Source organism: Oculina patagonica, chromosome 2, assembly GCF_052425735.1.
Source record: "Oculina patagonica isolate OP01 chromosome 2, crgOcupat, whole genome shotgun sequence".
In the NCBI taxonomy this organism is placed as follows: domain Eukaryota; kingdom Metazoa; phylum Cnidaria; class Anthozoa; order Scleractinia; family Oculinidae; genus Oculina; species Oculina patagonica.
The window spans coordinates 22,881,177-22,903,177 of NC_135759.1; the positions used below are offsets into that span (position 1 = coordinate 22,881,177).

Below are 22,001 nucleotides of genomic sequence, written 5' to 3' on the forward strand. Positions count from 1 at the left end.
TGTATTTCGTCAGTCTTTTGTTTTAATACTTGCGGTCATTGTATTGAGTTCGAAGAAGTAAGTCTCTTCACGATCACGTTCTTTGTTGTTTATATTAAGTTTGTAGTGTGAATCTGCCTTTACAAGTTGTTATTCGAACGGCTAACAATACCTGTAAATGTTGAGATGTCGACAAATTGTATCTGCTGGTGGGATGAAAGCGAACGAAAGTGCTAGAACACTTGACTGATCATGATTGCTTTGTAACGGGCTTCAAAATCGCTTGTTCAAAATGAATCAAACAAGGACGCGAAGCTTCGCGAATTTTGTTAACACCATCTCTAAAACGGACCTGTATTCATGCTTGTCTCTGTGGATGGAAGAGAGTCCACTCGCGACAATATCGGGCTGCGATTTCGAAAGCCTGTCGGTCACCTGTAAAGAGTATAAAGATCAAGATGTGAATCTATTCGTCAACGAAGATACATGCTGCGATGTTGCTCAAGAAAATGGCCCTCTGAGAAAGAAGTTGAGGAGAAACAACTGTGTAATTGAAAAGGAAAAGGATGACCCGAAAAAACTAGATACATCGGGAAACGACGAGAGCAATTCAGCTTCGAATCATTTGGACTTCTCGACGGGTAGGAAAAAACAAGTTAAGGCCGGCTATTGTGGTGAGCCTCTAGCTAATTGTGTTGAAGGAAATGGTGTTGATGAGAAGAAAAAGCCGTCGAAAGGCTGTGTCTCAAGATTTAACAAGATCGGCGTAGTAATGGTCGATTCCCGTGAGAATATTGTAGCTGTAGATTGCTCGCGTGACGGGGTGCATGGCGTGACTGGCGTTTTGGTTGACTTCAGTGACCGCGCGACAAATTGCGTGATTTACGCTTCACGGAAGCCCTGCTCTTTGTGCACCAAACTTATGGTCCAAGCTGGGATTTCTAGAGTGTGTTATCTACCGTTTGAGCCGGAAAACCCTGACGAAAATGACCTGGAAAAGGTTGAAAAACTTTTCCGGATGAGCGAGATAGGGCAGTCTATTTATGTACCAAACATTCAAAAAACAATTTTATTAGAAAGTGAAATCAAACGTTCACCATACGCCCCCAACAAGCTGTTTCACACAAATGTTCTTTTCACACTACTGAATCGTTACTGGAGCGAAGAATGGAAAAGCAGAATCGCCCAGGAGCTCAAGTGGCCAGAATTCGACGAATGTAAACAACAAGTAGATCACAGCGTTCAAATTATGCTGGAATGGATTGCAAGAGTCACATTTGGAGACTTGCCCGATTCTGTTAGCTTTTACGAATGCGGAAACCCGAACAGTAACAAACCGAGCTCGGAATGCGCTCGTGACATTGTCGCCAACCAAGAGGATACTACGATCATTCCCGACCCCAACAATCCGCGTTGGCAGGAACTGGCTCGGCATATGTCGAGAATGGCGAATATTTTGGCGCAGCATTCAAACGATCCGAAAAGGGGAGTCGGTGCAATAATCTTGCAACGGAACCAGATAGTATCTGCGTGTTGGAACGGCTACCCTCCGAACGCCTGCTACGGAGATTTTCCGAGAGCTTCCCACATCGATGGCCCCTCGCCGACGAAAAAGTACGCTTTCTCGATTCATGCCGAACAAGCCGCGATCCTCGGTAGGAACACTCGGGACATTAGCGAAGCCTCGAGCACTCTGTTTGTCAGCAAGACTCCGTGCGATGAATGCGTTCCGCTTATTTTAAAAGCAGGAATCAAGAATGCAGTTTTTCCTCGGGACAATCGACAAAGAGACCCTGCCTGCCTTAAGTACATCCTGATTCAGAGAAGCATCGGGCTAGGGAGGTTAAAAGGCTTTGAAAGTCGTTTGTCTCTAGCTACACAGAGAGATTGTCAATCAGATAGTCCGGCTGTATTGCCAGCATCGCGACAGCTATGCTTCAACGAAGTGGATGGAAAAGGAACTCGTAACTGATACGACTAAGTACCTAATTACATGAAATTTTCGCGACACGTTAATTTTGCGAATTTCGCGATGAAAAAAATCGCGAAATTAACGTGTCGCGAAAATTTTCATGTAATAAGGTAACTGAAAGCAAGGCCCGGAGCGGATTACAAGGAGTGTTCATCTATGCCGCACCAATATATACCCAGATTAGGCTATTTTTAGCAACAGTACTCCAGACCGTCTTTCGTTTGATTCCGGATTTTCACCGAACTACTCGTTCACAACTTACAATAAATGTAAATTTTATTGCGGTTTCCGAATATTTCTTGTTAGTGCTTATAATGTATTGATATAATCGTTAAAAATGGGATGATCAAAAGTCAAGATGAAGCAAAACCACCGTCAGATCAATTCTAGTGAAATGTTTTATATCTCAATCTGGGCATACCTTGTCTCACAAAATATGAGAGATTTGCGCTAACGGTTTCCTCCAGAGTTAGCTATGCAGCTCGAGCGCATAAATCAGATCTCAGTGTGGGGATGATTGTTGCAATTGAGCGAAAATTAGCCGGGGGGAAGGGGGTAATATTATAAAGCTTATGATGCAGTAAATACTGCAATAAGAAAATGCTTGGAAACGGAATGTGTGGCAATCTTGGAGACCCAGGGGAAGTTAGTCGGGGCGAAACAAATTTATTTCAATTTATTTTATTTCAGGACTCCTCCTGTTTCACTGAACTTTAGTAAACTAGCCGGGAAATTGATATTTACTGATAGGGAAAATAACAAACTTACAATCCACGACGAAAGCTTCAAACGGCTTTACAATTATTTTTGCAAAAGAAACAGTAAAAACACACCATATGTGTAGGGTATTTGAATCACACTTTTGTCGTAGATTGTTTTTTTTTTGGGGGGGGGGGGGGATTTATGTGCAAAAATAATACTACCAGGAGTGATATGTTTTTATGAAGATTTTATTGAATTAAAGACAATAACACCCATCTGGCGATTTATATACAATCTGTAGGATCTATTAACTCTTATGATATATTACATCTTTAATGCACTACTAGTATATAGATTATTATGTTTTAACAGTGGGATGGTGCATACAGCATTACTGGAATATCCTGTTTAACAGGTTCTTCTCTATGTGATGGTCATAGACTAGAAAAAGTTCAATTCGGTTTAACATAAGTTTTACAGTAGTTGATCTTTTCTTTATATTATGTCTTTTACGTTGTTACACTCGCGAGTTGTTTAGTAGACAATTTTAACTGCGAAACCTACGGTACAGATAACCGGATATATACTAAATAATTACTATGCGTACTTCGTTTCACCATAAAACCATAGTTTTTCTGAACTATGATAAAACTGAGAGCTTTGTGTCCTTAAAGTTTTTAGACTGCCCATATTCTGAACAGCTGAATTTTCATTTGAGTCTGGAATTCTATGGCGAGCGAGCGCTCGGGTTTTTAACGTACATTGGTACGTTGACAAACATGGAGCCTTTTGCTGTCGACGAACCAGTTCGCCTGCTGCGACGAAGTCTGATCCTCATCGGCGTGGACTCGACGATCGAGTATCGATCCGTCTTTTTGCGTTTCGATTTGCTCTGGCTAACTTCGTTTTCCGTTTCGTTGCGGCGTCGTTTCTTGGACGTAGACTTAGCGACAGAGTATTGATTATCTTGAAATCGGACGAGTTTGATTGGTGTTACTGTCTGTGGAGCCTTCCGACTGGAGCTCGGGGTTCTTCGGGATGGCGATGGAGTCCGTGTCTTTCTGCTCGGAGTTGTTCGTCGTGGCGAAGATGATGATTTTGTTGGTGTCTTCTTGTTCTTTCGGGGAGTTGATTTAGCAGCGATGGGAGACCGACTTCTGGTTCGTGATCTGAAAAGATAAAAAAGAAAGAGAGTTCTTTTTACTTTCCTGCAAGTGTTGTATATCTACTTTCGATCTATAATTTCGTAACACACTCCTTATTCCCACACAAAGTTGTAATGCTGCTAGATTGACCAAGAACAAAAATTATGTTTACTTCTGATCAGTTCCGCACAACATTAGCTTTCTGCCGATCACCATTTTTCTGCCCATGTACTGGTCTACTACAGTCAACTCTCATTATAGCGGACACCTGGACCACATTTGTGTCCGCATGAGAAAGGCCTTAGTAGCGGGAGTTATTTTAGTAATTCTTATTTTATTTGCTGGGACTTCAACTACTGTCCGTACTAACGGGGTGTCCGTATAGCGAGGTGTCCAAAAGGGGGAGTTGACTGACTATGAACGGCTGTTTTGCACTACGTTGGCTAACTAGCTATGACCATTGTTCTGTACATGTTTTAGTTTATTACCATTCAATGTACTGACTTACTATTTGATGAGATGTTCTTACTATATTGTCTTAGTTAGATCTCTTGTTTAGTAGGTGCATTGATTTACTACCGATCACTTCTTCTACGCATGCATTGGCTTACTACTGATCAGCTCGGTTCTCACTACATTGGCTATAACACTACCAATCAATTGTTCGGTGCATGCATTGTTTTTACTACTGAAAACTTGTTCTACCATGTACTGGTTACTACCTAGACATGCTTCAAGTCGACCTCTTACGAAACCAACCTACTACCAGTTTGTACTACCGGTCACTTAACTGTTCTGTACTTACGATTCTACAAGTTTTGTGCCTACCTTGTTACACGCGTTGCTTTCGAGGCTGCAGCAGCTCTCCTCCTCCTCATTTCATCTTCAAACTCTTTCAGACTCTTTCCTCTGCCAATAAGCCTGTCCAATTCCGCGTAGGTTCCTTTCCGCGAGGCCACCAACTTGTGTTGTTTACTGGCGACATGTTTCTCCATCCCCACGTAATGCGCATCACACAGTTCACAGTAGCCGGCTTTCTTGTCAGTACTCCCCGTCGACTGCTGTTTGGTTTTACCCTTGCCACCCCTCCGTGGACTCTTAGATGAACTTCGCGACCTTGTACGCATGCTTACGGGTTCGTCGAATGGTGAAAAGCCGGGTGGAGCATCTAAGTTGAGGCGAGGCCAGACATTCAGTTCTTTGACAAGCGGCTTGTACTGTCTGTTGAGAGGGAAATTAAAAACCATTAGTAGTGACCAATCATTTCATTGACAAATGACTCAAATTTGTACTTAAGGGCAAAGCGTTCTCCTATCAAAACTGTGTTTTCTTAAAATGCATATGAAGCAATTTTATAATGCATATTTTTAATAACTTTGAAAAGGAAAGAAAATATATTGACGATTTTATAACCCTTGAGTTTGAATGAGTTAGACTCATTCAAGTTTTAAAAGAAATCCAGTTGATTGCTTGCACGAGGTATATAGAAGATTTGAAGCATTATAAATTATGACAGAAGCCGCATAATATGCTTCTGATTATGATAACTGATCTCTTGATATAGTAGAGTTCAACTAAGTGACAGATTGAATTTTATTTCATGCAAGGAATCTCTCATTCATCGAGGTCGATATCAAAAAACTCGTTTTCCAAGGCTGCACTTGGATTTCTTTCCTGCAGTGGATAGCAGCCAACCCTCAATCCTGAAAAGTTACTTCTCTTAACTTTTTTAGACCTTTTTATAAATTCGAGCTGAATTGTAGGACCTCATCGTCTCGTAAGGCACGTCTTAATTTATAGCTCAAGTTGACTCTAGCCTCCAGAGACAAAGTACAAAAAAGTTACAAAACCAGTAAGTTGGCGTTCTTAAAATTGTGTTATGCTCTTACCGACTGTGATCTTCCACTTTAAGGAAAGCTCCTCTGAGGCTGCAAACGCGGCCAGTTGGCTCGGCGGAAGCTTGGCGTTTCTTCTGCGCATCAATCCATTTCAGAACCTGTTCGACCGGTTTGACTTGAATCCCCCACTTTTCTGCATTGGTCAGGACGTCTGTACTCTTGGCTGCTTGTTTCTGATGTTTTACGGACTTTTGGAGTATGGCTTGGGCACGAGTTTGCTAAAAGAAAAAAAAAGCATCGTGAGTTCACGTACGTTTTGATAGAATTCGACAGGAATGTGTTTGTACTCACTCAGCCAATGAGATAGAGCGGTTTTCACTCGAGGATCGAAAGTAATTCGCGTTTGCTTTGCTTTTGCATTACTAGTCTTAGTGGTTGGTTTAAAAAACTCGCGCCACATCACATTCCCATCCAATCAGAAGTAAAATCAAAACTAATCGTGACTCACTCACACTTGTTTTCCAACGTTTTGTGCTTGATACACGCGTTCGCTTCGAGTTTTAAATGGTCCACTGGATTGTCTGAGTCCTCTGTGATTGGCCAGAGTGATAACTTTTGTTTTGGTTTAACGACACACAATTGAAAACCTTTCTATACACAAAGCTAAAACTGATCACGATTGAGTTTACAGTCGACTTTTCCCTTTCTTGGTGCGGAATTTCGCTTCGAGATCTGATTGGCTCACTTCACGATTTCTTGTCATAGTGATTGGCTAAGTAAATTTGCTTCTAGGTTTACGATAGGCATTTAAAATAACTTATCTCGGCTTTGAGTAAACAACTAGAACATTAGAAAAGAAAAAACTCTTGGATCTGATAAAAATCAGGGAGATAAAAGCAAATCTACGCTATAAAATGAGTTGAATGGTCCACTGGATTGTCTGTGTCCTCTGGATTGGCCAGAGTGATAACTTTGGTTTTGGTTTAACGACACACAATTGAAAACCGCTCTATACACAAAGCTAAAACCGATCACGATTGGGATTACAGTCGACTTTTCCCGTTCTTGTTACGGGTTTTCGCTTAGAGATCTGATTGGCTCACTTCACGATTACTCGCCATAGTGATTGGCTAAGTGATTTTGCTTCTAGGTTACGCATGATAGGCATTTAAAACAACTTATGCTTGGAGTAAACAACTAGAACCTTAGAAAAAAGAAAACTCTTGAATCTGATAAAATGCAGAGAGATAAAAGAAGATCTACGCTAAAAATGAGCCTAAATGAACTCGCTTGTTTACCGTATTACAGAATATGATAAATGTACTTACTCCACGAAGTCCTGATAGAGCGAGGTTCGTAGTTTGTTTCGTTTGAGATGTTGAGCGCGTAGAAGCTATTGGTTGATCTGTAACAACACAGGACAGTTCCTTACTCAGAAATTTCTCGACGACCTGCAAGAGAAGAAATACAAAGAAATTAGAAACAAATTGCTCGCAGGACTTTCATAAAAAATAGTTAGCATAAACCAGAGACCGACTATTAGGCAAACCCGCAATCTGTTTGGCTACGCAAAAACTGCCTTGGGAGCGCGCGCAAGTAAAATTGCCGAAATCACAAAACAAAACTATAAATTAATCACTTTCACTGAACTTTTTTTTGTAAAGATCATTTCTGGGTTACACTAAAACAATCAGACAGCTCGCGTCTGCGTCCTCGCCAACTATCAGCCGACAGAAACCTCGAGCTTGCCGTCTAATTGTTAAATATTCCGTCCCCAGAAACCTGGAATTCGTTCTCTGACATGTAAAAGTGGTAGCGTCAAATCAAATACATCTACTCACACCACTACACTAGTTAGTAATCATGTCAAACACGTCTACTCACCCCTCCCAGTTCTTTAAGTTTCTTCTCCAGTTCCCGCGCTTTGCTCGCTGACTGTATGTGAAGAAAAAACGACTTGCCCTGGAGCGGAGCAGGGGCATAATCCAAACGTCGGCGACTTCGGGACTCTGGAGCTAGGGGAAAAGAAGGAAAAAATAAACATTTCATTATAACACAGTATAAGTAGAGGAAAATATAAAATCTAAAGTAAACTTTGTCATGTTTCTTTGTCTTAGTTAATTCAAGCACCTGTACCCATCTAAACTGCGTGAAAAACAAGTTGCAACTTGAAAACACGTATGCTAAATGTTACCGCTTTAATCACGTTGGCTCACCTTTTCCACCTTTTCCCAGCAATTTCTTACTATATTGAACTTACGACAGTTACGATTGAAGGACAAGATCGAAAAGTGAAAATATGGTCCTTTCAGTGTGTTTTATATATCCTTTCGAATTACTGTGGTACATTCATCGAAACCTACAGAACCTAAACAGAACCCACGTGCCTTTAACAAGGAAACCACTTTGTAAAAGGGTTTTGATACTTTGTAGTAAGACTTACTTTTTTCCCTTGATTTTGCCCCCGGGGATCTTGTTCTCCTAGTTCCTTTAGATCTGGGACTCATGCTACTGTATCTAACTTCTTCTGTGTCTTACTCTGCAGTCACTCTCTCTTGTTGCTGTCTTTACAATACTGATCTGTTTACATTGAAGTTATTGCCACTTATGAAGCCGCGCGGCCTGTAATTGACGCTAATCAATTATGACGTCACGATTGGCGGCAATTAACGCGCTTTGTCGGCCGCCGCGCAGAAAAGGGTTCAGTTCTGTCGCCGGCCATTTGTTGGGATATGGTTACATCCATTGCACTTTGTAAATGACACCGTCTTAAATGAGTTTTTAATTATTAATTATCGACCACGTTAAATCAAAATTCAGACTCTTACTAAAAGAAAAGTCGCCCGCTGCTTCGGCAGGGTTGCCGCTGCTCTCGGCTCTTTCGTCTTCAAGACGCGCAATGGATGACATGCTTAAGGATATTCTTGATATTTGATTTCCAAATAATGAAGTTCAAATACTCCGTAGTTACTGCACGTATTATACGCACAGCCAAGAATTAAAGCGCGAAAAAGACGTCCCTTCTTTGCTAATTTACTTTTCTCCCTCGCGCGCTTATTACGCGCACATTGTAACACGATCTAAGAGCCTCGTCCTCAGAGACCAGAAGGAGTTAGTCTGGAAGGGGAGGAGGTAAAATCGGGCAAAAATCGACGTGCGGCGAAGTTAAATTGCGCGACGAAACGTTTACAAGATGCGAAAGAACGCACGATTTAACTTTTGCCGCAAGCCAATTTCTGCCTGATTGGAGCTTACATCGTCCCGGTTAACTGTCCCTGGGTCTCCGAGGATGTAAGACCCTAAGATTTTAGGCTCCGAGACTAACTGGAAAAGTTTAGCCTTTTCCAAGTTTGCTGATTGTGGGAAAAAAATTAACAAATGGCGTCCTTCGCTTTCCGCTCGTTTTCTCCGCAATTTCGAAGCCTGCAACAAGCAAGTGCAAGTGCACTATTGCGGCCAATGCCGCTGACACGAAGCGGCTGGGTCCTTGCCCTTTAAGTTCCATCCTTCTGAAAGCATGCTTAGCAAACTGTTCCGACCTTTTTGAATTTGAATAAATGTTTTACCAAAAAACCATGTCGCTACCAAGTCGAATCCATAAACATTTTCTTAGCGGTACCAAAACATTTTTTTAAAAAAAATACAAACGGATTGTAACACAGGGGGCTGCTAAGCCTAATTCCAACGCGCGTGTAACGAGATTCACGCTCGTCCCACGTGTGCTTAATTCGTAACAGCTCTTATACACTTTTATCTTTCGCTGTTTCTTACCGCCGGCACGGAAATAATGTGAAGTCGAAGTACAAGTTTTTCGGTACTTGGAAAATCAAAATAGAATTGCAAGTACTACTCGTAATTTCGCCGCTGACCAAACACAAAATAGCACAAGCTCTATTTGAAGGCTTCGTGAAGGGGTGGATGTCTTGTTGTTTAGTAACCTCACTGTCTGAGAAACGAGGGGTAAGTTTACTCAAACAAGTTAGTTATCTGTTCAAACAATTATACACTTCGAAATGTTTAAATAAGACATTTATTTCTTCTCGTTACACATAGAAGGCTTTGTCTAAATTCAACATCTTCTTCGCGTCGTTCTCAGCCATAAAGCGTTTTCTGAAGGTTTTACCACCGGTACAACTGACGGATGTCTTGGGCGCCGCGACTTGAGAACCAAACGAGGAAGATGTTGAAATTTCGACTGTTTCTTGCAAGACTAATCGATTTTTGTTAAATTTTCGAACATTTTATGTGTTCACCAGCCGCCTTTCTTTTTCTTGGGCCGTTGTTTCTTTTTGGCGGCTTGTGGCTGTTGTTGACGGGGCGGTACTACGTTGGCGGTGCTTCCCCCCGCGGAGGGTGTACCCGGCGGGGAGGCGGGCTTGGGACTACCGGGTGTTTTAGGACTTGATGACCTACAAGAGAAAAAGAATGAAAACAAATCAGTTGACAAAATTGCCCAAGGCCGTTCAACTAAATGCCAAAGCTAATCGTTTTGGTCCTCTTTGGAACCTAGCAATACAAACAAAGCTTTAAATAAATAATTTTAATATCAAATTGTGTAACTTACGTTTCCATGGGAGCGGCAGCCCCTTGTGTTCCTTTACCTGCGATAAAAAATAGATTCTAATATTTAAAAATTGGAAATTTTCACTGAGACGGGGGGGGGGGGGGGGGAACAGTGAGTGTGCTGCCGTTCATTTTATCATTTTATGTGCATCTTGCTCCAATGGGAGGATACCTAAACTTGGAGCCAGGATCCGAGCCAGGTTATCCTAACTAGGATCCGAGCCAGGTTAACCTAAATAGCACTCCGGTTAGCCTAGTTTAGCTTGGGTTGATTGCGTTTAGCTTTTATAATTTTTTATAAGGTTAGGGGTTAGGATTAGGGCTGGGATCCTAGCTCGGGTCCTGGCGTCCTGGCTTTATTATTAAGTTTATCTCCTCCAATGGCAACGTGAAAGATTGAGAGTCTTGCGCGTGATTTGCAATCTCTAGCCCAACACCAGTCCAGACAAAATGGAAGCATAAATACCTTCAAGGCAGACACCTACCTACTGCAGCACCCTTCTTTTGTCTTTTGCCCTTGTAGTAGGTTCGCTCTCTTTTTGGTATCCACCGCTCGGGATCTGGATCGACTTCGCTACTGTAGTTCTTCGGTAGTTTACCTGCATTAGTAGAAGAAACGACACATTATGGAATAACAGGAATCACAGAATCGCTCGGTTTATAACACATAGCCCTGCATAAGCCATTTTACATAATAAGATTACGTGCGTTGGAGAACATTGCCTACAGAACATCTGCTCCAAATGCCAGTTCTGTAGGCTCGAAGAGAACAGGGCCAGGCGCAACACGAAAAAAACTGTCATAAATCTCCTTTAACAAAGAGCCATAATCAAGGCAAAGGTAATTTTGGACGCCATTTCGTTAATTTTTTCTCCGCGTGACGTCCTGGCTAAAAATAGCAAAATTGTCCCTTATGGTGGATTTCCAATAAGGGTTATTTTTTTTGGTGGTTAAAAAATTTGAATAATTTTTTAGGTTTTTTTTTTTTTTTGGCGGGCCTTTTTATTTTTTTTTTTTTTTTTTTCCACATATAAATTTTTCGCGCGGGGAACCCATTATGGTGACCACCGCAATACTTGACATGGCACGCGCTAACGGTCTCCGTCCCCGAATATGGCTCCTGCTTTAACCGAAAAGATAAAGACCTTGAGATATTTTAGTCCAGTGGGATAAAAATTGCTGTTTTTAGTAATTTCCGTTGAAACACTCGAAAAGTTGTCAGGTTAGAAGGATGCAACAAAAACCGCGAGCTCAGTCAAATTTAACTATCAAATATTACTTGTTCCTCGGACCGAGTCTCGACTTTTTCTTCATGCTACGCAAAAATAGAGTGTACTTACCCCTCTTTCGTTTTCGTTTTCTTCTTTTTACAACGATGTCCTTTCTGTGAATCAAAGTGGAATAAGGATCAGAATCGATTTTCAAACGTTTATACATTTTTAGTGCACGTTAGAGCTGTTTAGATTGACTGTCAAAAGTTATGTTTGCTTTTGCGTTTGCTCAGGTTGGTGATTGGTTCAAAAAATTCCCGAAACGTGTTCTAACCAATCAGAGCAAATATGTTGTTTTTCCAACCAATCAGGACTTAACCAATATCAGTTGTGACTTGGCATCCGTTGCACGTTTTCCCGCGCTTAGCGCCGGTTACATGTTTTCCCGCGTTTAGCATCCGTTGCACGTTTTCGCGCGCTTGGCGCGGGTTGCATGCTCTCGCTTCGATTTTTGATTGGCTAATTAATTTACGTCTGTGGTGATTGGCCAGACACGGTAACGTTAGTTTTGGCTCTATGGCTGTCCCTACTAGCGCACGCCGCAAGAGCTTGAAAATTTAAGCCAAGACTCATGATACCTCTCCTTTACACAATAGCTTAACTGCAACATAGAACATGTTCCAGTCGAGTTAAACAACCAACAAACATCATAACTAACGTCAAATCTTCCATTTCCGTATCGCCACCCTCTTGTTTAACTCTTGCCCGACCGTATCGTGATCCCATGGCACTGAGTGACATCTCCAACTCATCCACGTTTACAGGTGCACTCTGGGAAGCCGAGTCTAGCGGTGCAAGTTTTTCGCTGTAGCTGTGTGGTACGTGCAGTTAAGGCGAGACAAGCTAACAGAGAACCAAACTAACCGACCATAAGGCAATAAACTTGATTTTGCATCATTACAAGGTCGACCACCCTGGAACAAATGGAAGGAATAATAAAAAGAACTAAAAGGGTTTCACATTCTTATTCACCAACCTAATGGCGCGAGCACTTTGTCACGTTACCATGACGTCATCAAGATACGTAATGTTGATTAGCAACTTCTTTTGCAAGAAAACCGTGGGCTCAGAAAGAAAATTTGTGGAGCTACAGGGGATTTCCGCCGAAAAAAATGAACACATTGTCTCGACCGCAATACGGTGATGGAGTATTATTAAGACAGTAATATTATTAGACAAGGATACTGCTCTGCTTTTTTAAGATTCAAGCGGGAATACGCCTTGATAAGCTGAGCTAATGTTTTCACATCTCGTGGATCTTCCCTGAAATAAAAGCAAATAGATGGTACACGCTTTTAATATCAAGTCAAAAGGATTGAAAACGCTAAACAATAGCACTGAGGAAATATGGGGATATTCCACACAATCTACAAACATTGTTCCTGGGGACACGGAATATTTCACATACTTGTGCAGTTTCTCCAGCATATCCACGGCCTCTTTAGCCCTGCCATGCTGCAGTTTATACGCCACATTCTCTCTCATCAGTGAAAGAACCTCGGACTGTCGCATCAGCTCCTACAAAAATGTCACTTCAATTAGGAAAATACGATTTATATTAGTAGTGTACAAACTTTCGCAAGCTTGTAATTATTTGATAAAATTTTAATTGGTTAAATTTGGTTTGTTTTTTTTTTTTTTTTTTTTTTTTTTTTTTTTTTTTTTTTTTTTTTTTTGTTTTTTTTTTTTTTGTTCACTGGTCCGGCCTAGCTTTTATTCTTGCTATTGTTTTGTGGGCTAGGGGTATTGTTCCTGTTGTTTGTTCTATTTTTTGGTTTCGTTCTCTTGAAGGGTAGTGAGCCATTCATGTGAGACTTTGCAAGAGCGCTGCTATCCGACCCATTTATATCCAGCAACTGAACATATGACATTACAGCCTTGACTTCTTCCAGCGAGTTCGCCAGTGATTCAATCACTGACTTACTTAATAGAGTCTAATGACTTACTGACCTTGTTCTTCTGCGCATGTTCTACAGCGTCATCAAGGACCTCGACAGCAGCACTGACGTCACCAAGATGGGAATATAACGTCACAAGAGCAGACACCTGGTAACGGATAACACATGCGTCAGTAATACGTGACGTCAGTTGAAGTTTGGAAGGAAGGAAGAATGGAGAATGGATTACCACTTAGTAATAAAAACTCTTTTCTTTCCAGAGTCGAACATAAATGTTAAAATGTGGTTTTATCTTTTGGTTCTGTAGATAAAATATTAAGGTGTGTCCACTAACTAAAAAAATGAAAAACATAGAGTGGCACTTTTCAGTTACTCCGTTCGTTTTCTAAAGTTCCTCAAGCTGAAATTTGAGAGAATCTTTATTTTACTTCGAGATAAAGATTTAGTTAGCACCGGAGTAAGAGAAAGGGAAACGACAATTGCAAATTATCACAAGGTTTAGAAAAGTTACATACACCTGATACAAGGAAATCAAGTTTCTTTTCCCAAAGGCGTCAAACAATCATGTAGTGCAGATGAGAGCTTTCTCTGTAACTGCTAAAATGTCTCACACTGTGAAGATCACATTCATTTACATTACTAGTACAATAACTTACCACGCCTGGTTTGTAGGCCAGGTCTTTAATTGAGCGTAGTGTGGTACAAGCACTGCGAATGTTTCCTATGTGATAACAAAATTTGGATGTGAAACACATCAATCAATCAGAATGAAGAAGACAGAGTTTGAGAATGACGAAATTCACTTGATCCTGTGCAAACTGTCCCTCTTTTTATAAGTAGACACCCAAGTGTAAAGCCACTAGAAGTCACCAGCGCACGCACCCACACCACACCGACATCAGCCAGTGCAGGCGGTGGGCAAGCACGAAAAAAATGCAAAACACAGAGAGAAAGGGGCAGACCCCCTCCCACCGCTTTTCTCGACCTGACACCCACCAAAACTGGACCAAAGGAAAGGCTCACAAGCAAGTACTATCTAAAAGGGAGGCTTGGACTTCTTGCAGTCTATCAACAATAGTCCCTTAAATTGCTGACATATTTATAGAAATGCATGCATCATGACCCAGGCTTAGATTGCTTTATTATAATTCTGAACATCTCCAGACTATGTGGTGGTAATGCTGTAATATGGAATAACTTACACAACAACAAACAAAACAACCAACCTTGTGCCAAATTTATCTGCACCAATGTGAGTTTAACATGTGTTGCACTTTCATCATGAGATTCTGCATAGTTCTACAAAACAATCAACAGTATAAGAAAAAGACTCAAGAAAACAAACCACTCAATACGGGTACATGGAAGTCTCCTGCACTGACATCATCCTATTGACTTGTCACACAATCTGACATCCAGGAATACTGTGTGACATGGTCACACAATCATTACCGATTAAAAACCTTTCATAGTCTTTCCAAAAGACTGCCTGCATACAGAAAATTGAATAGATTGAGAAACTAAGAATTTAAATAGAATGTTCAGAGTGTTAATAAAGCATAAATTACATACCTTGAGAAGTTCGACTGCTTTATCAGAGTGTTTCTCTCGATGAAGAAGTGAAGCTTTCATCAGGCAAGGAAAATCACTCTCAGGATATTTAGTTTCCAGGGTAGATATCAGGCTGCGACAAGCTTCAAGCTGTTTATTGTCAAAGGCATGAAAAACCTGGGTTACAATCCGTTTGACGCTTTGCTTATCTTTATCACAACAAAATTATTTGGATAATCATGCACTGCATCTCTTCAGTAAGGGTCATTAAGTTCGGGAGAGAAGCATTTCCATGACAACCTAAATGACAACTTGCCAGAAAATGAAAAAGTCTTAGATGTAGTATTCAAGGTCAAATGACCAAAGTTCACTTATGTCCAGGATTGAAGAATTTTTTTTAATTTTTAATTTTTCATTTTTGAAGATTTTGGTGTTTTTTGGTGAATTTTTATAAATAGGACATTTTTTTTCCTTTTGGGGGAACGCGCTCTCTTTTCGTTCAATCCCGGAAATATCTCCCAAAATCAACTGTAATCACCTGATTTGTGTAGAAGAGCAAGAGGCATCTGTTAAATTCCATGATTCGCTGTTGAGTTTCAGTCAGTTTGTGTTCAAGCCCATCTGCAGTTGTTGCTTTAACTTTCTTCTTTGAGTCAAACACATCACGTTCCTGAGATTTGAATGAAAGAAAATGATCACCTGGCCTTTTTTACACTTTATTCATAAATACAGGTACATGCAAATAACATATTGCATGCACAAGAAACAGCAACGTGGTGATCACTGTCAGTGGCAGACATTTTTTTTAGCTTTCGAACACTCAGATCCTACCTTGTTAAGAGTTATAACATTGTTGGAAGCAACAGCTGCTAAGGCAAGATCATTTGGCCTGTCAAAGAAAGATTTCAAATAACTGTTAATAAATAAACGTACTAGGTTACATGTTTGTGTACTTCGCTATGATATCAAGCTGAAAAAGCCTTGTTGCTCAATCACTGAAAAACATAGTCTTTTAATTTACAGCTACTGCGATTTGGTAAAGCGCTTTATTATATTATAAACTGCAGTTGTTTATTGGGATTTTGACCACTGCTAAAAACAGTGTCTCAACGTTTTTAAAGTTAAGATAATTTTTTACGTGTGTTTGGTATCACCAATCATGTGCTGATAAGTTTGCCATGTTTCAATGGTGAATGAGCCAAAGTTTATCGAAACATCTTCGAATCTTCCAAGGCAATCTTTGGAAAAGGTCAGAAAATGTTCGGAAACATTCGTCTGACCTTCGGAGATTTTGAAAACCTTTGGAAATCTTTAGAAAATGGTCAGAAATCTTCAGAAATCATCAAAAACCTTCTTATTATCATCTTAAAAAACACCACCTCAGTGATTGTTGAAGTCTGGATGATATCAGACGAAATATTTCTCTCTTTTAATTTTTTTTTTCCCTCCGGTTTTTAAAAATTTTTTAACCTTTTTTATTTTTTTTTGGGGGAGGAAAACAATTTTTTTAATTTTCTTATTAGAAGGTTTATAAAATAAACAAAACAATACACGGTTGCTTGGAGATATGAAATTCATCTTCTCGTGTTCAAATCGATATCTCATGAGTGAGTGCAGCGAACAAGTGAGATATTGAGTTGAATACGAGAAGATAAATTTCTAACTCCGCGCAACCATGTATTATTATCTACAGTAATAGTGTACATTCCAAGCAATGCAAAATTTGTACAATGTTGCATCAAATTTACAAACTCTTGACTTAAGCTCAAGGTTGCAAAGAACCCAGATATAACATGGTGCACACTCATTTTGAATGTATTGTAACGAAACGGAGTTTAGTGCATGAAAGGTTTATGTGCACGAGCATGTAGAGACAGTTATATTGCGAAGAAGTACACTAGTGAACTCGTGTGTCGTGTGCTAAGTATAAGAGGGACTTGCGTTTTCCTGTAGTTTGAATGTGAGTGAGTGATACTCAGACAGTACAGTTGTTACTCGCAGTGTGATAGCAATAAAAGGATAAAGACGATTGTTATTAATAGTATATAACTTTTATTGACTGTATGGATTCACAACTGACAATGATTTATGGAGTACATACTTGGACTTGAGAACTTGATTATACAGCTTCTGTGCATCGTCATTTTTTCCTTGCAGTTGGTAAGTGTAGGCAAGCTGAGTCCTGACAACTCCCATCTCAGATTCAATCTCTTCTTCTGCTATGTCCTGAAGTGACAGACAGAGAATGATTATGTTTGTTGTACCTTCTATAAAACAGCTGGGTTATTTCAGCGAAGCAAAAAAAAATAATGAGCTAAATGCCAACTGAGATGAGAATATCTAAAATTCTAGTTATAAGCATGCTATACTGTAAGGGTGTGGGAGGGAGGGGGGGAGGGGGGAGTGGGAGGGCGCGTGAGCCGCCGAGACGGAGGGGACGGCGGACGAGGGGGGCGGGAGGGGGAGGGGGGGGGTCAAAATTACCTATAATTTTTTATATGTAAACCTTTAATTTCTTCTTTAATTACAGATAGAAATGTTGTTGTTATAAATATTGTTGAAAATGACAGCATTAAGTTAGACTTACTGGATCATCTTGAAGGCTTTTCTGACACAACTCTGAAAAAAAAACACAAAGCCATATACCAGATTAGATCTGCGCACAACCAAAAGTTGCACCTTGTATATTTGCACCTTGAATGCATAGCTGAAGCATGTACAGAGCTGCACGATTGTTATAATGACCTTGTGAATATTGCATGAAAATAAAAATGTAAACTTACCCTCTGCTTTCTTTAGCTTTTGTTGAGCAACTTCAATATCATTCTGGCCAAGGGAAAGGCATGCTGAGTTGTAACAAAGCTCATAAGTGTCTTCTCTCAAGCCAGGGTCATCCTAAGGGTGACAGCCACAAGTCAAAATCAACAAACCAGTGACTGAGGTTTATGTTAGTGATATGATATGGTAAATGAGGTACATGTACATGTATATTTACAAAGGTATGATTAAGTAAGGATATTATTTTTTAAATTATAGATACTGACGTATTTCGATGTTTTCACTCTATAGTTTTCGATTTATTGATGAGTGAAGCAAATTTGACATGGGCCAGTTCAGTGATAGAGAAATACAGTGTATAGACAGTTGAATAAATGGAGGATTGTTTGAGTAAGGAATTTATAAAAAAAAATAAAACTTATCCTGAAGGGCCAACAGCAGAAGGTAAGTTAATTTCCCACAAAATGATAAGACCAATATTTTTTTCTGATAATCTGAAAAATAAGTTATACCATCTTTTGTCCTCCCCACTGAGATGTGGCAGCAATTACAGCAGCAAAGTTAGTTTCTCTTTCATCTCCATATTCGTCCTATAAACATTGATGGGAAATTACAGAGATCAGCATATTATTTCTCCTCAAAATAACCAATTCAGGTGTGAAGGTTATGAGAATAAAGTAACTGAACGCCACAAATAGACAACAATCACATTACATCAATCAAATTCAATGCTACAGACATACATGAACCACTGACAGTATTTACAATATGTTAGATCAAGATTTGACCTCCAACATGGTCCAAAATGGTGGGACTAAATTTTTTTCAGTCTCCAGATTAAAAAGTCTGGTCACCAAGAAAAATTCTTGTCCGTGAAATTTTTGCTTCACAGTAAAACAACCAAAAATTAGAAAATGATTAAAACTTATTGTCAAATTAGTGCACTGATCTGGAATCTAAAAGGGACCTCGCTTGCTTGGTTGATTGATTGACCTTTAACCTAAATTAACACGATAATATTTTATATGTGCAGGTATATCTGACTCAAACAAATACAAGAAGATTTAAAAATTCACACACAGGAAAAATACATTTTATTTCAATATATGTCAGTGATTACCTGAGAATTCTTGATCAAATCTTTGTACAGATCAAGACATTTCCTATAGTCTTCAAGTCTATACAACTGCAAAAATAAATAACAACAAAAAAGGGATTAACACTGCACTGTATAAGGATTGTGCTGTGCCAAATGGGTGGTTAAAATTTCTAATTCTTGGTTTTCATGTTACGTCATAAAATTTTGAAATCAAAATTCACTAGGCCTGCTAAATTTTCGTTGTCATTAAACTAAAAATATGTATTTTTGCAAATTTCCAGATCGATAGTGTCATTCGTTTTTAAAACAGAGCATTTTGAATATTTGATTTCTCCGTTGTATGTGACATCAAGCTGAGTGCCGTGACAAAGCTGTTTTGTTAAAAAAAGGCCTTTCCTTTCCATTTTGTGCAGATTAAACATTTCAGATATAATAAGTGGTGTTTATGTGAAAGTGTACTAGCTCTTAAGCCAAGGATAGACGCTGTTGTAAACAGAATTGAGTTCCAGATGGTTTCTCTGACATCACGGCGGCCATAACTGTGTCCCTCGGAAGGACACAGTTATGGCGTCTCCATACTAAGCTATATAAATTTGCGTGGAAAGTTTCGGAAAATAACTCGCGAACGGTACACCACACAGACCCGAAACTTGGAGAAATTGTTTATCTATTTATTATCTATAATATTTGAAATTCATAGCTTCTGTAGTTGAATGGTTTTGAATTTATTTTTTGATTGCGTGACAGTGAAAACCAGCAATTGATTGACCAGTCCTTCCAAGGGCTTTAGCAACATGCGACATTGTTCCAAAATAGCTAGAATGTAGCACTGAAAGGGTGTTTATTTGCAACAGTGACAATGTATCCCTCACCAAATAGGCGACAGGTGGATTGGAAACGAGCGACAAAGCGCCATCAGTCAAAAAGTTTATTACCAATATTCACTCTTTTCTAAAAAGCTGTTACATTTAATTTAAAACAATTTATTAGCCTTCTTACCACTTGAGCTTTGAGTTCCTTTTCATGTTGTGTTGGTTCAGCAATGGCATTAAGTATATCCAGGGCCTCCTGAGTCTTGTTCAGGCGATAAAGACAGTAAGCCTTCTCAAAATGAAGTTCAATTTCTATCCTGTTTTGTGTATAAATTAGAACAACAATACAGATTAATGTTCAAATTGTATAAAAGAGAAATGATCCTAAACATACTGGCACTGTTGTGATAAGTTGACATAATAAAATTACTTCAAGGGTTTAATCCGGCATACATGCATGGTATGACAATTATTGTGCTTGTAGCAAAAGCAAGCAACACTGTGTGCTGCGCAGATGTTCTACTGCATGGTGGGATACAACTTTTTTAAAAAGGTTATAAGCTGCACATTTTTGGGGGAGGAGGGGAGGGGGACTATTACTTCAATACACCGAATGCAAATATGGCGGACCACTCGGTCGGTGCCTGGGACGAGTTCCCGCAGCGATCGTGAACTTCTTTGTATTGTATTCTTTTCTTTCGTCTCGACAAATTGCATCGATCCACTTTTTCCCTTAGAGGCAAATAGTGAACACTTCTACCACTTCTTTTGGCATTCAGAAACATGGCAACTCGTAGGCACAGCAAAAAGAAAGACACCAGATTGACGAATAAGTAAGACTTTTGTACGAAAGCATTGTCAAAACAAAACACTCGCAGCTCGTCCCAGGCACCGACCGAGTGGTCCGCCATATTTGCATTCGGTGTATAGCAGTTTCCCAATGGCACAATGGCCTAAAACTTAATTTTGACCTAGATTTTTGTTATGTTGTAGATGACATCTGAGATAGATTTGGAAGTCTGGATCTGTTGTTTCACTTAGAGGGCTATTCCATCCATCTGATGGGGGTTGCTCAGTTGTACTAAATTCCACTTTATATTTCCCCACTTCTGAGAGAGTTGCACTACCAGCCTCCTTTGATCTTTTTTAATTTTTCTGAAGGGATCAGGGAAAAATAGGCTTTTTTGAGGGGGTTACGAAAAATCAAGTTATTTCTGAGCGGCGAGGGGCATCCTGTTGGCCCTTTGATGTTAGAAGGGATGTCTAAGGGAGAGGGGTGTAAATATATTATGGATCGGAATGGCCCATTATAAGTGTCATCGGGTATGTTAACATAAATTTAGGAGCAACGCAGAAACCCCGCAAATGAGATCACCAAGTCGGAACCTGAAGAACGAGGCAAGAAACAAAGGAGTGTAAAAAGAGAATCTCTTGCGGGGTATTCTGCAATTTAGCCTTTATTTTTAAACAATTAATTAAATAAACGTTTAGATTGTGATCGTTTAAACAACCACTCACTCTTAGGTCTCTTTCACAATGAGGAAAAAAACTAAGATTAATATGCCTACCCCTTCTTTGGTGCTGAATTAATAACATCCACAGCTTCACGAAAGAATGACTGATGAATGAGAGCGATCACTTTACAATGAAATGCTTCCTTATCGTCAGGTTTTTCTTGTAAAACTAAACGGGAGAACACGATTAATCGAAGTGAAAAAACCAACCGTTTGAATACCTTAACAATTTCTCTTACTCTTGTTGGCAATTTTATGAGCCTTTGCATAATTTCCATCCTTAGCAAACCGATCCAATTCGGTGAAAAGTTGTGGTATAGAAGGCGACGTGGCCGCCATCTTTACAGCTGAAATGAAACTGAGCCGACTGTATCTGGAATCAGCGGTAGAAAATGGAGCCAGTAAGTGGGGTATGTAAAAATCACATATATTCGCGAAGGAACTACCTTTATAGATCCCAGACTCAGCTCAGTGTCGATCTGTGATCTGCACGCAGTTTACAAAAGAAAATTAACCTGCGACCAGGCGCTCTTTCACATGATAGACAGCACGGAAAAAATAGCACCTTATCGCAGGTTAAAAGAAAATCGGCAAACGAAGCGCGGCCGAGCGGTACCGCGGAGGAGCCTCTGCCGCCTTGTCGTGCCGTCAATTTTCTTTTTGCAATTGGGGGGAGACCGTCAAACCCCTTTGTGGTTGCGCCCCTCTCGGTTCTTAGCTCCTTACCCTACTTGATCTTGGCGTTTTCTTATTTTCTTATCGGTTGCCGTTTTACCTTATTGATTTATTGATTAATGAAATGAAAAAAGACTTTTTGAACGATAATGGTGCAAGTTTGCAAAAGTGAAATTCATCCCCCAACCTCCCTTGTGTTTTACT

At 39.9% G+C, this 22,001-nt stretch overlaps 3 protein-coding genes across 3 annotated transcripts; 1 reads left to right on the forward strand and 2 right to left on the reverse strand.

Annotated features, from left to right (window-relative positions):
• On the forward strand, positions 1 to 2,934 carry LOC144643590 (cytidine and dCMP deaminase domain-containing protein 1-like). The gene has a single exon (XM_078502895.1). It carries the CDS (start codon positions 272 to 274, stop codon positions 1,949 to 1,951), a length of 1,680 nt encoding a protein of 559 aa, XP_078359021.1. The 5' UTR covers positions 1 to 271; the 3' UTR covers positions 1,952 to 2,934.
• Positions 2,935 to 8,257, reverse strand: LOC144643591 (protein DBF4 homolog B-like). The gene is made up of 6 exons (XM_078502896.1): positions 8,080 to 8,257; positions 7,521 to 7,651; positions 6,965 to 7,087; positions 5,688 to 5,914; positions 4,627 to 5,019; positions 2,935 to 3,822 (listed from the first exon to the last, which is right to left on the reverse strand). Exons 1-6 carry the CDS (start codon positions 8,141 to 8,143, stop codon positions 3,381 to 3,383), a joined length of 1,380 nt encoding a protein of 459 aa, XP_078359022.1. The 5' UTR covers positions 8,144 to 8,257; the 3' UTR covers positions 2,935 to 3,380.
• A 1,395-nt stretch (positions 8,258 to 9,652) lies between these two features.
• On the reverse strand, positions 9,653 to 21,475 carry LOC144643592 (signal recognition particle subunit SRP72-like). The gene is made up of 21 exons (XM_078502898.1): positions 21,362 to 21,475; positions 21,177 to 21,291; positions 19,796 to 19,925; positions 18,818 to 18,883; positions 18,210 to 18,287; positions 17,703 to 17,814; positions 17,507 to 17,538; positions 17,021 to 17,145; positions 15,751 to 15,808; positions 15,458 to 15,589; positions 14,941 to 15,069; positions 14,595 to 14,667; positions 14,025 to 14,089; positions 13,421 to 13,516; positions 12,879 to 12,988; positions 12,656 to 12,733; positions 12,129 to 12,281; positions 11,540 to 11,583; positions 10,685 to 10,798; positions 10,201 to 10,237; positions 9,653 to 10,045 (listed from the first exon to the last, which is right to left on the reverse strand). The coding sequence occupies exons 1-21, from the start codon at positions 21,459 to 21,461 to the stop codon at positions 9,886 to 9,888; spliced, it is 2,007 nt and encodes a 668-aa protein (XP_078359024.1). The 5' UTR covers positions 21,462 to 21,475; the 3' UTR covers positions 9,653 to 9,885.
• Between the last annotated feature and the right edge of the window lie 526 nt (positions 21,476 to 22,001).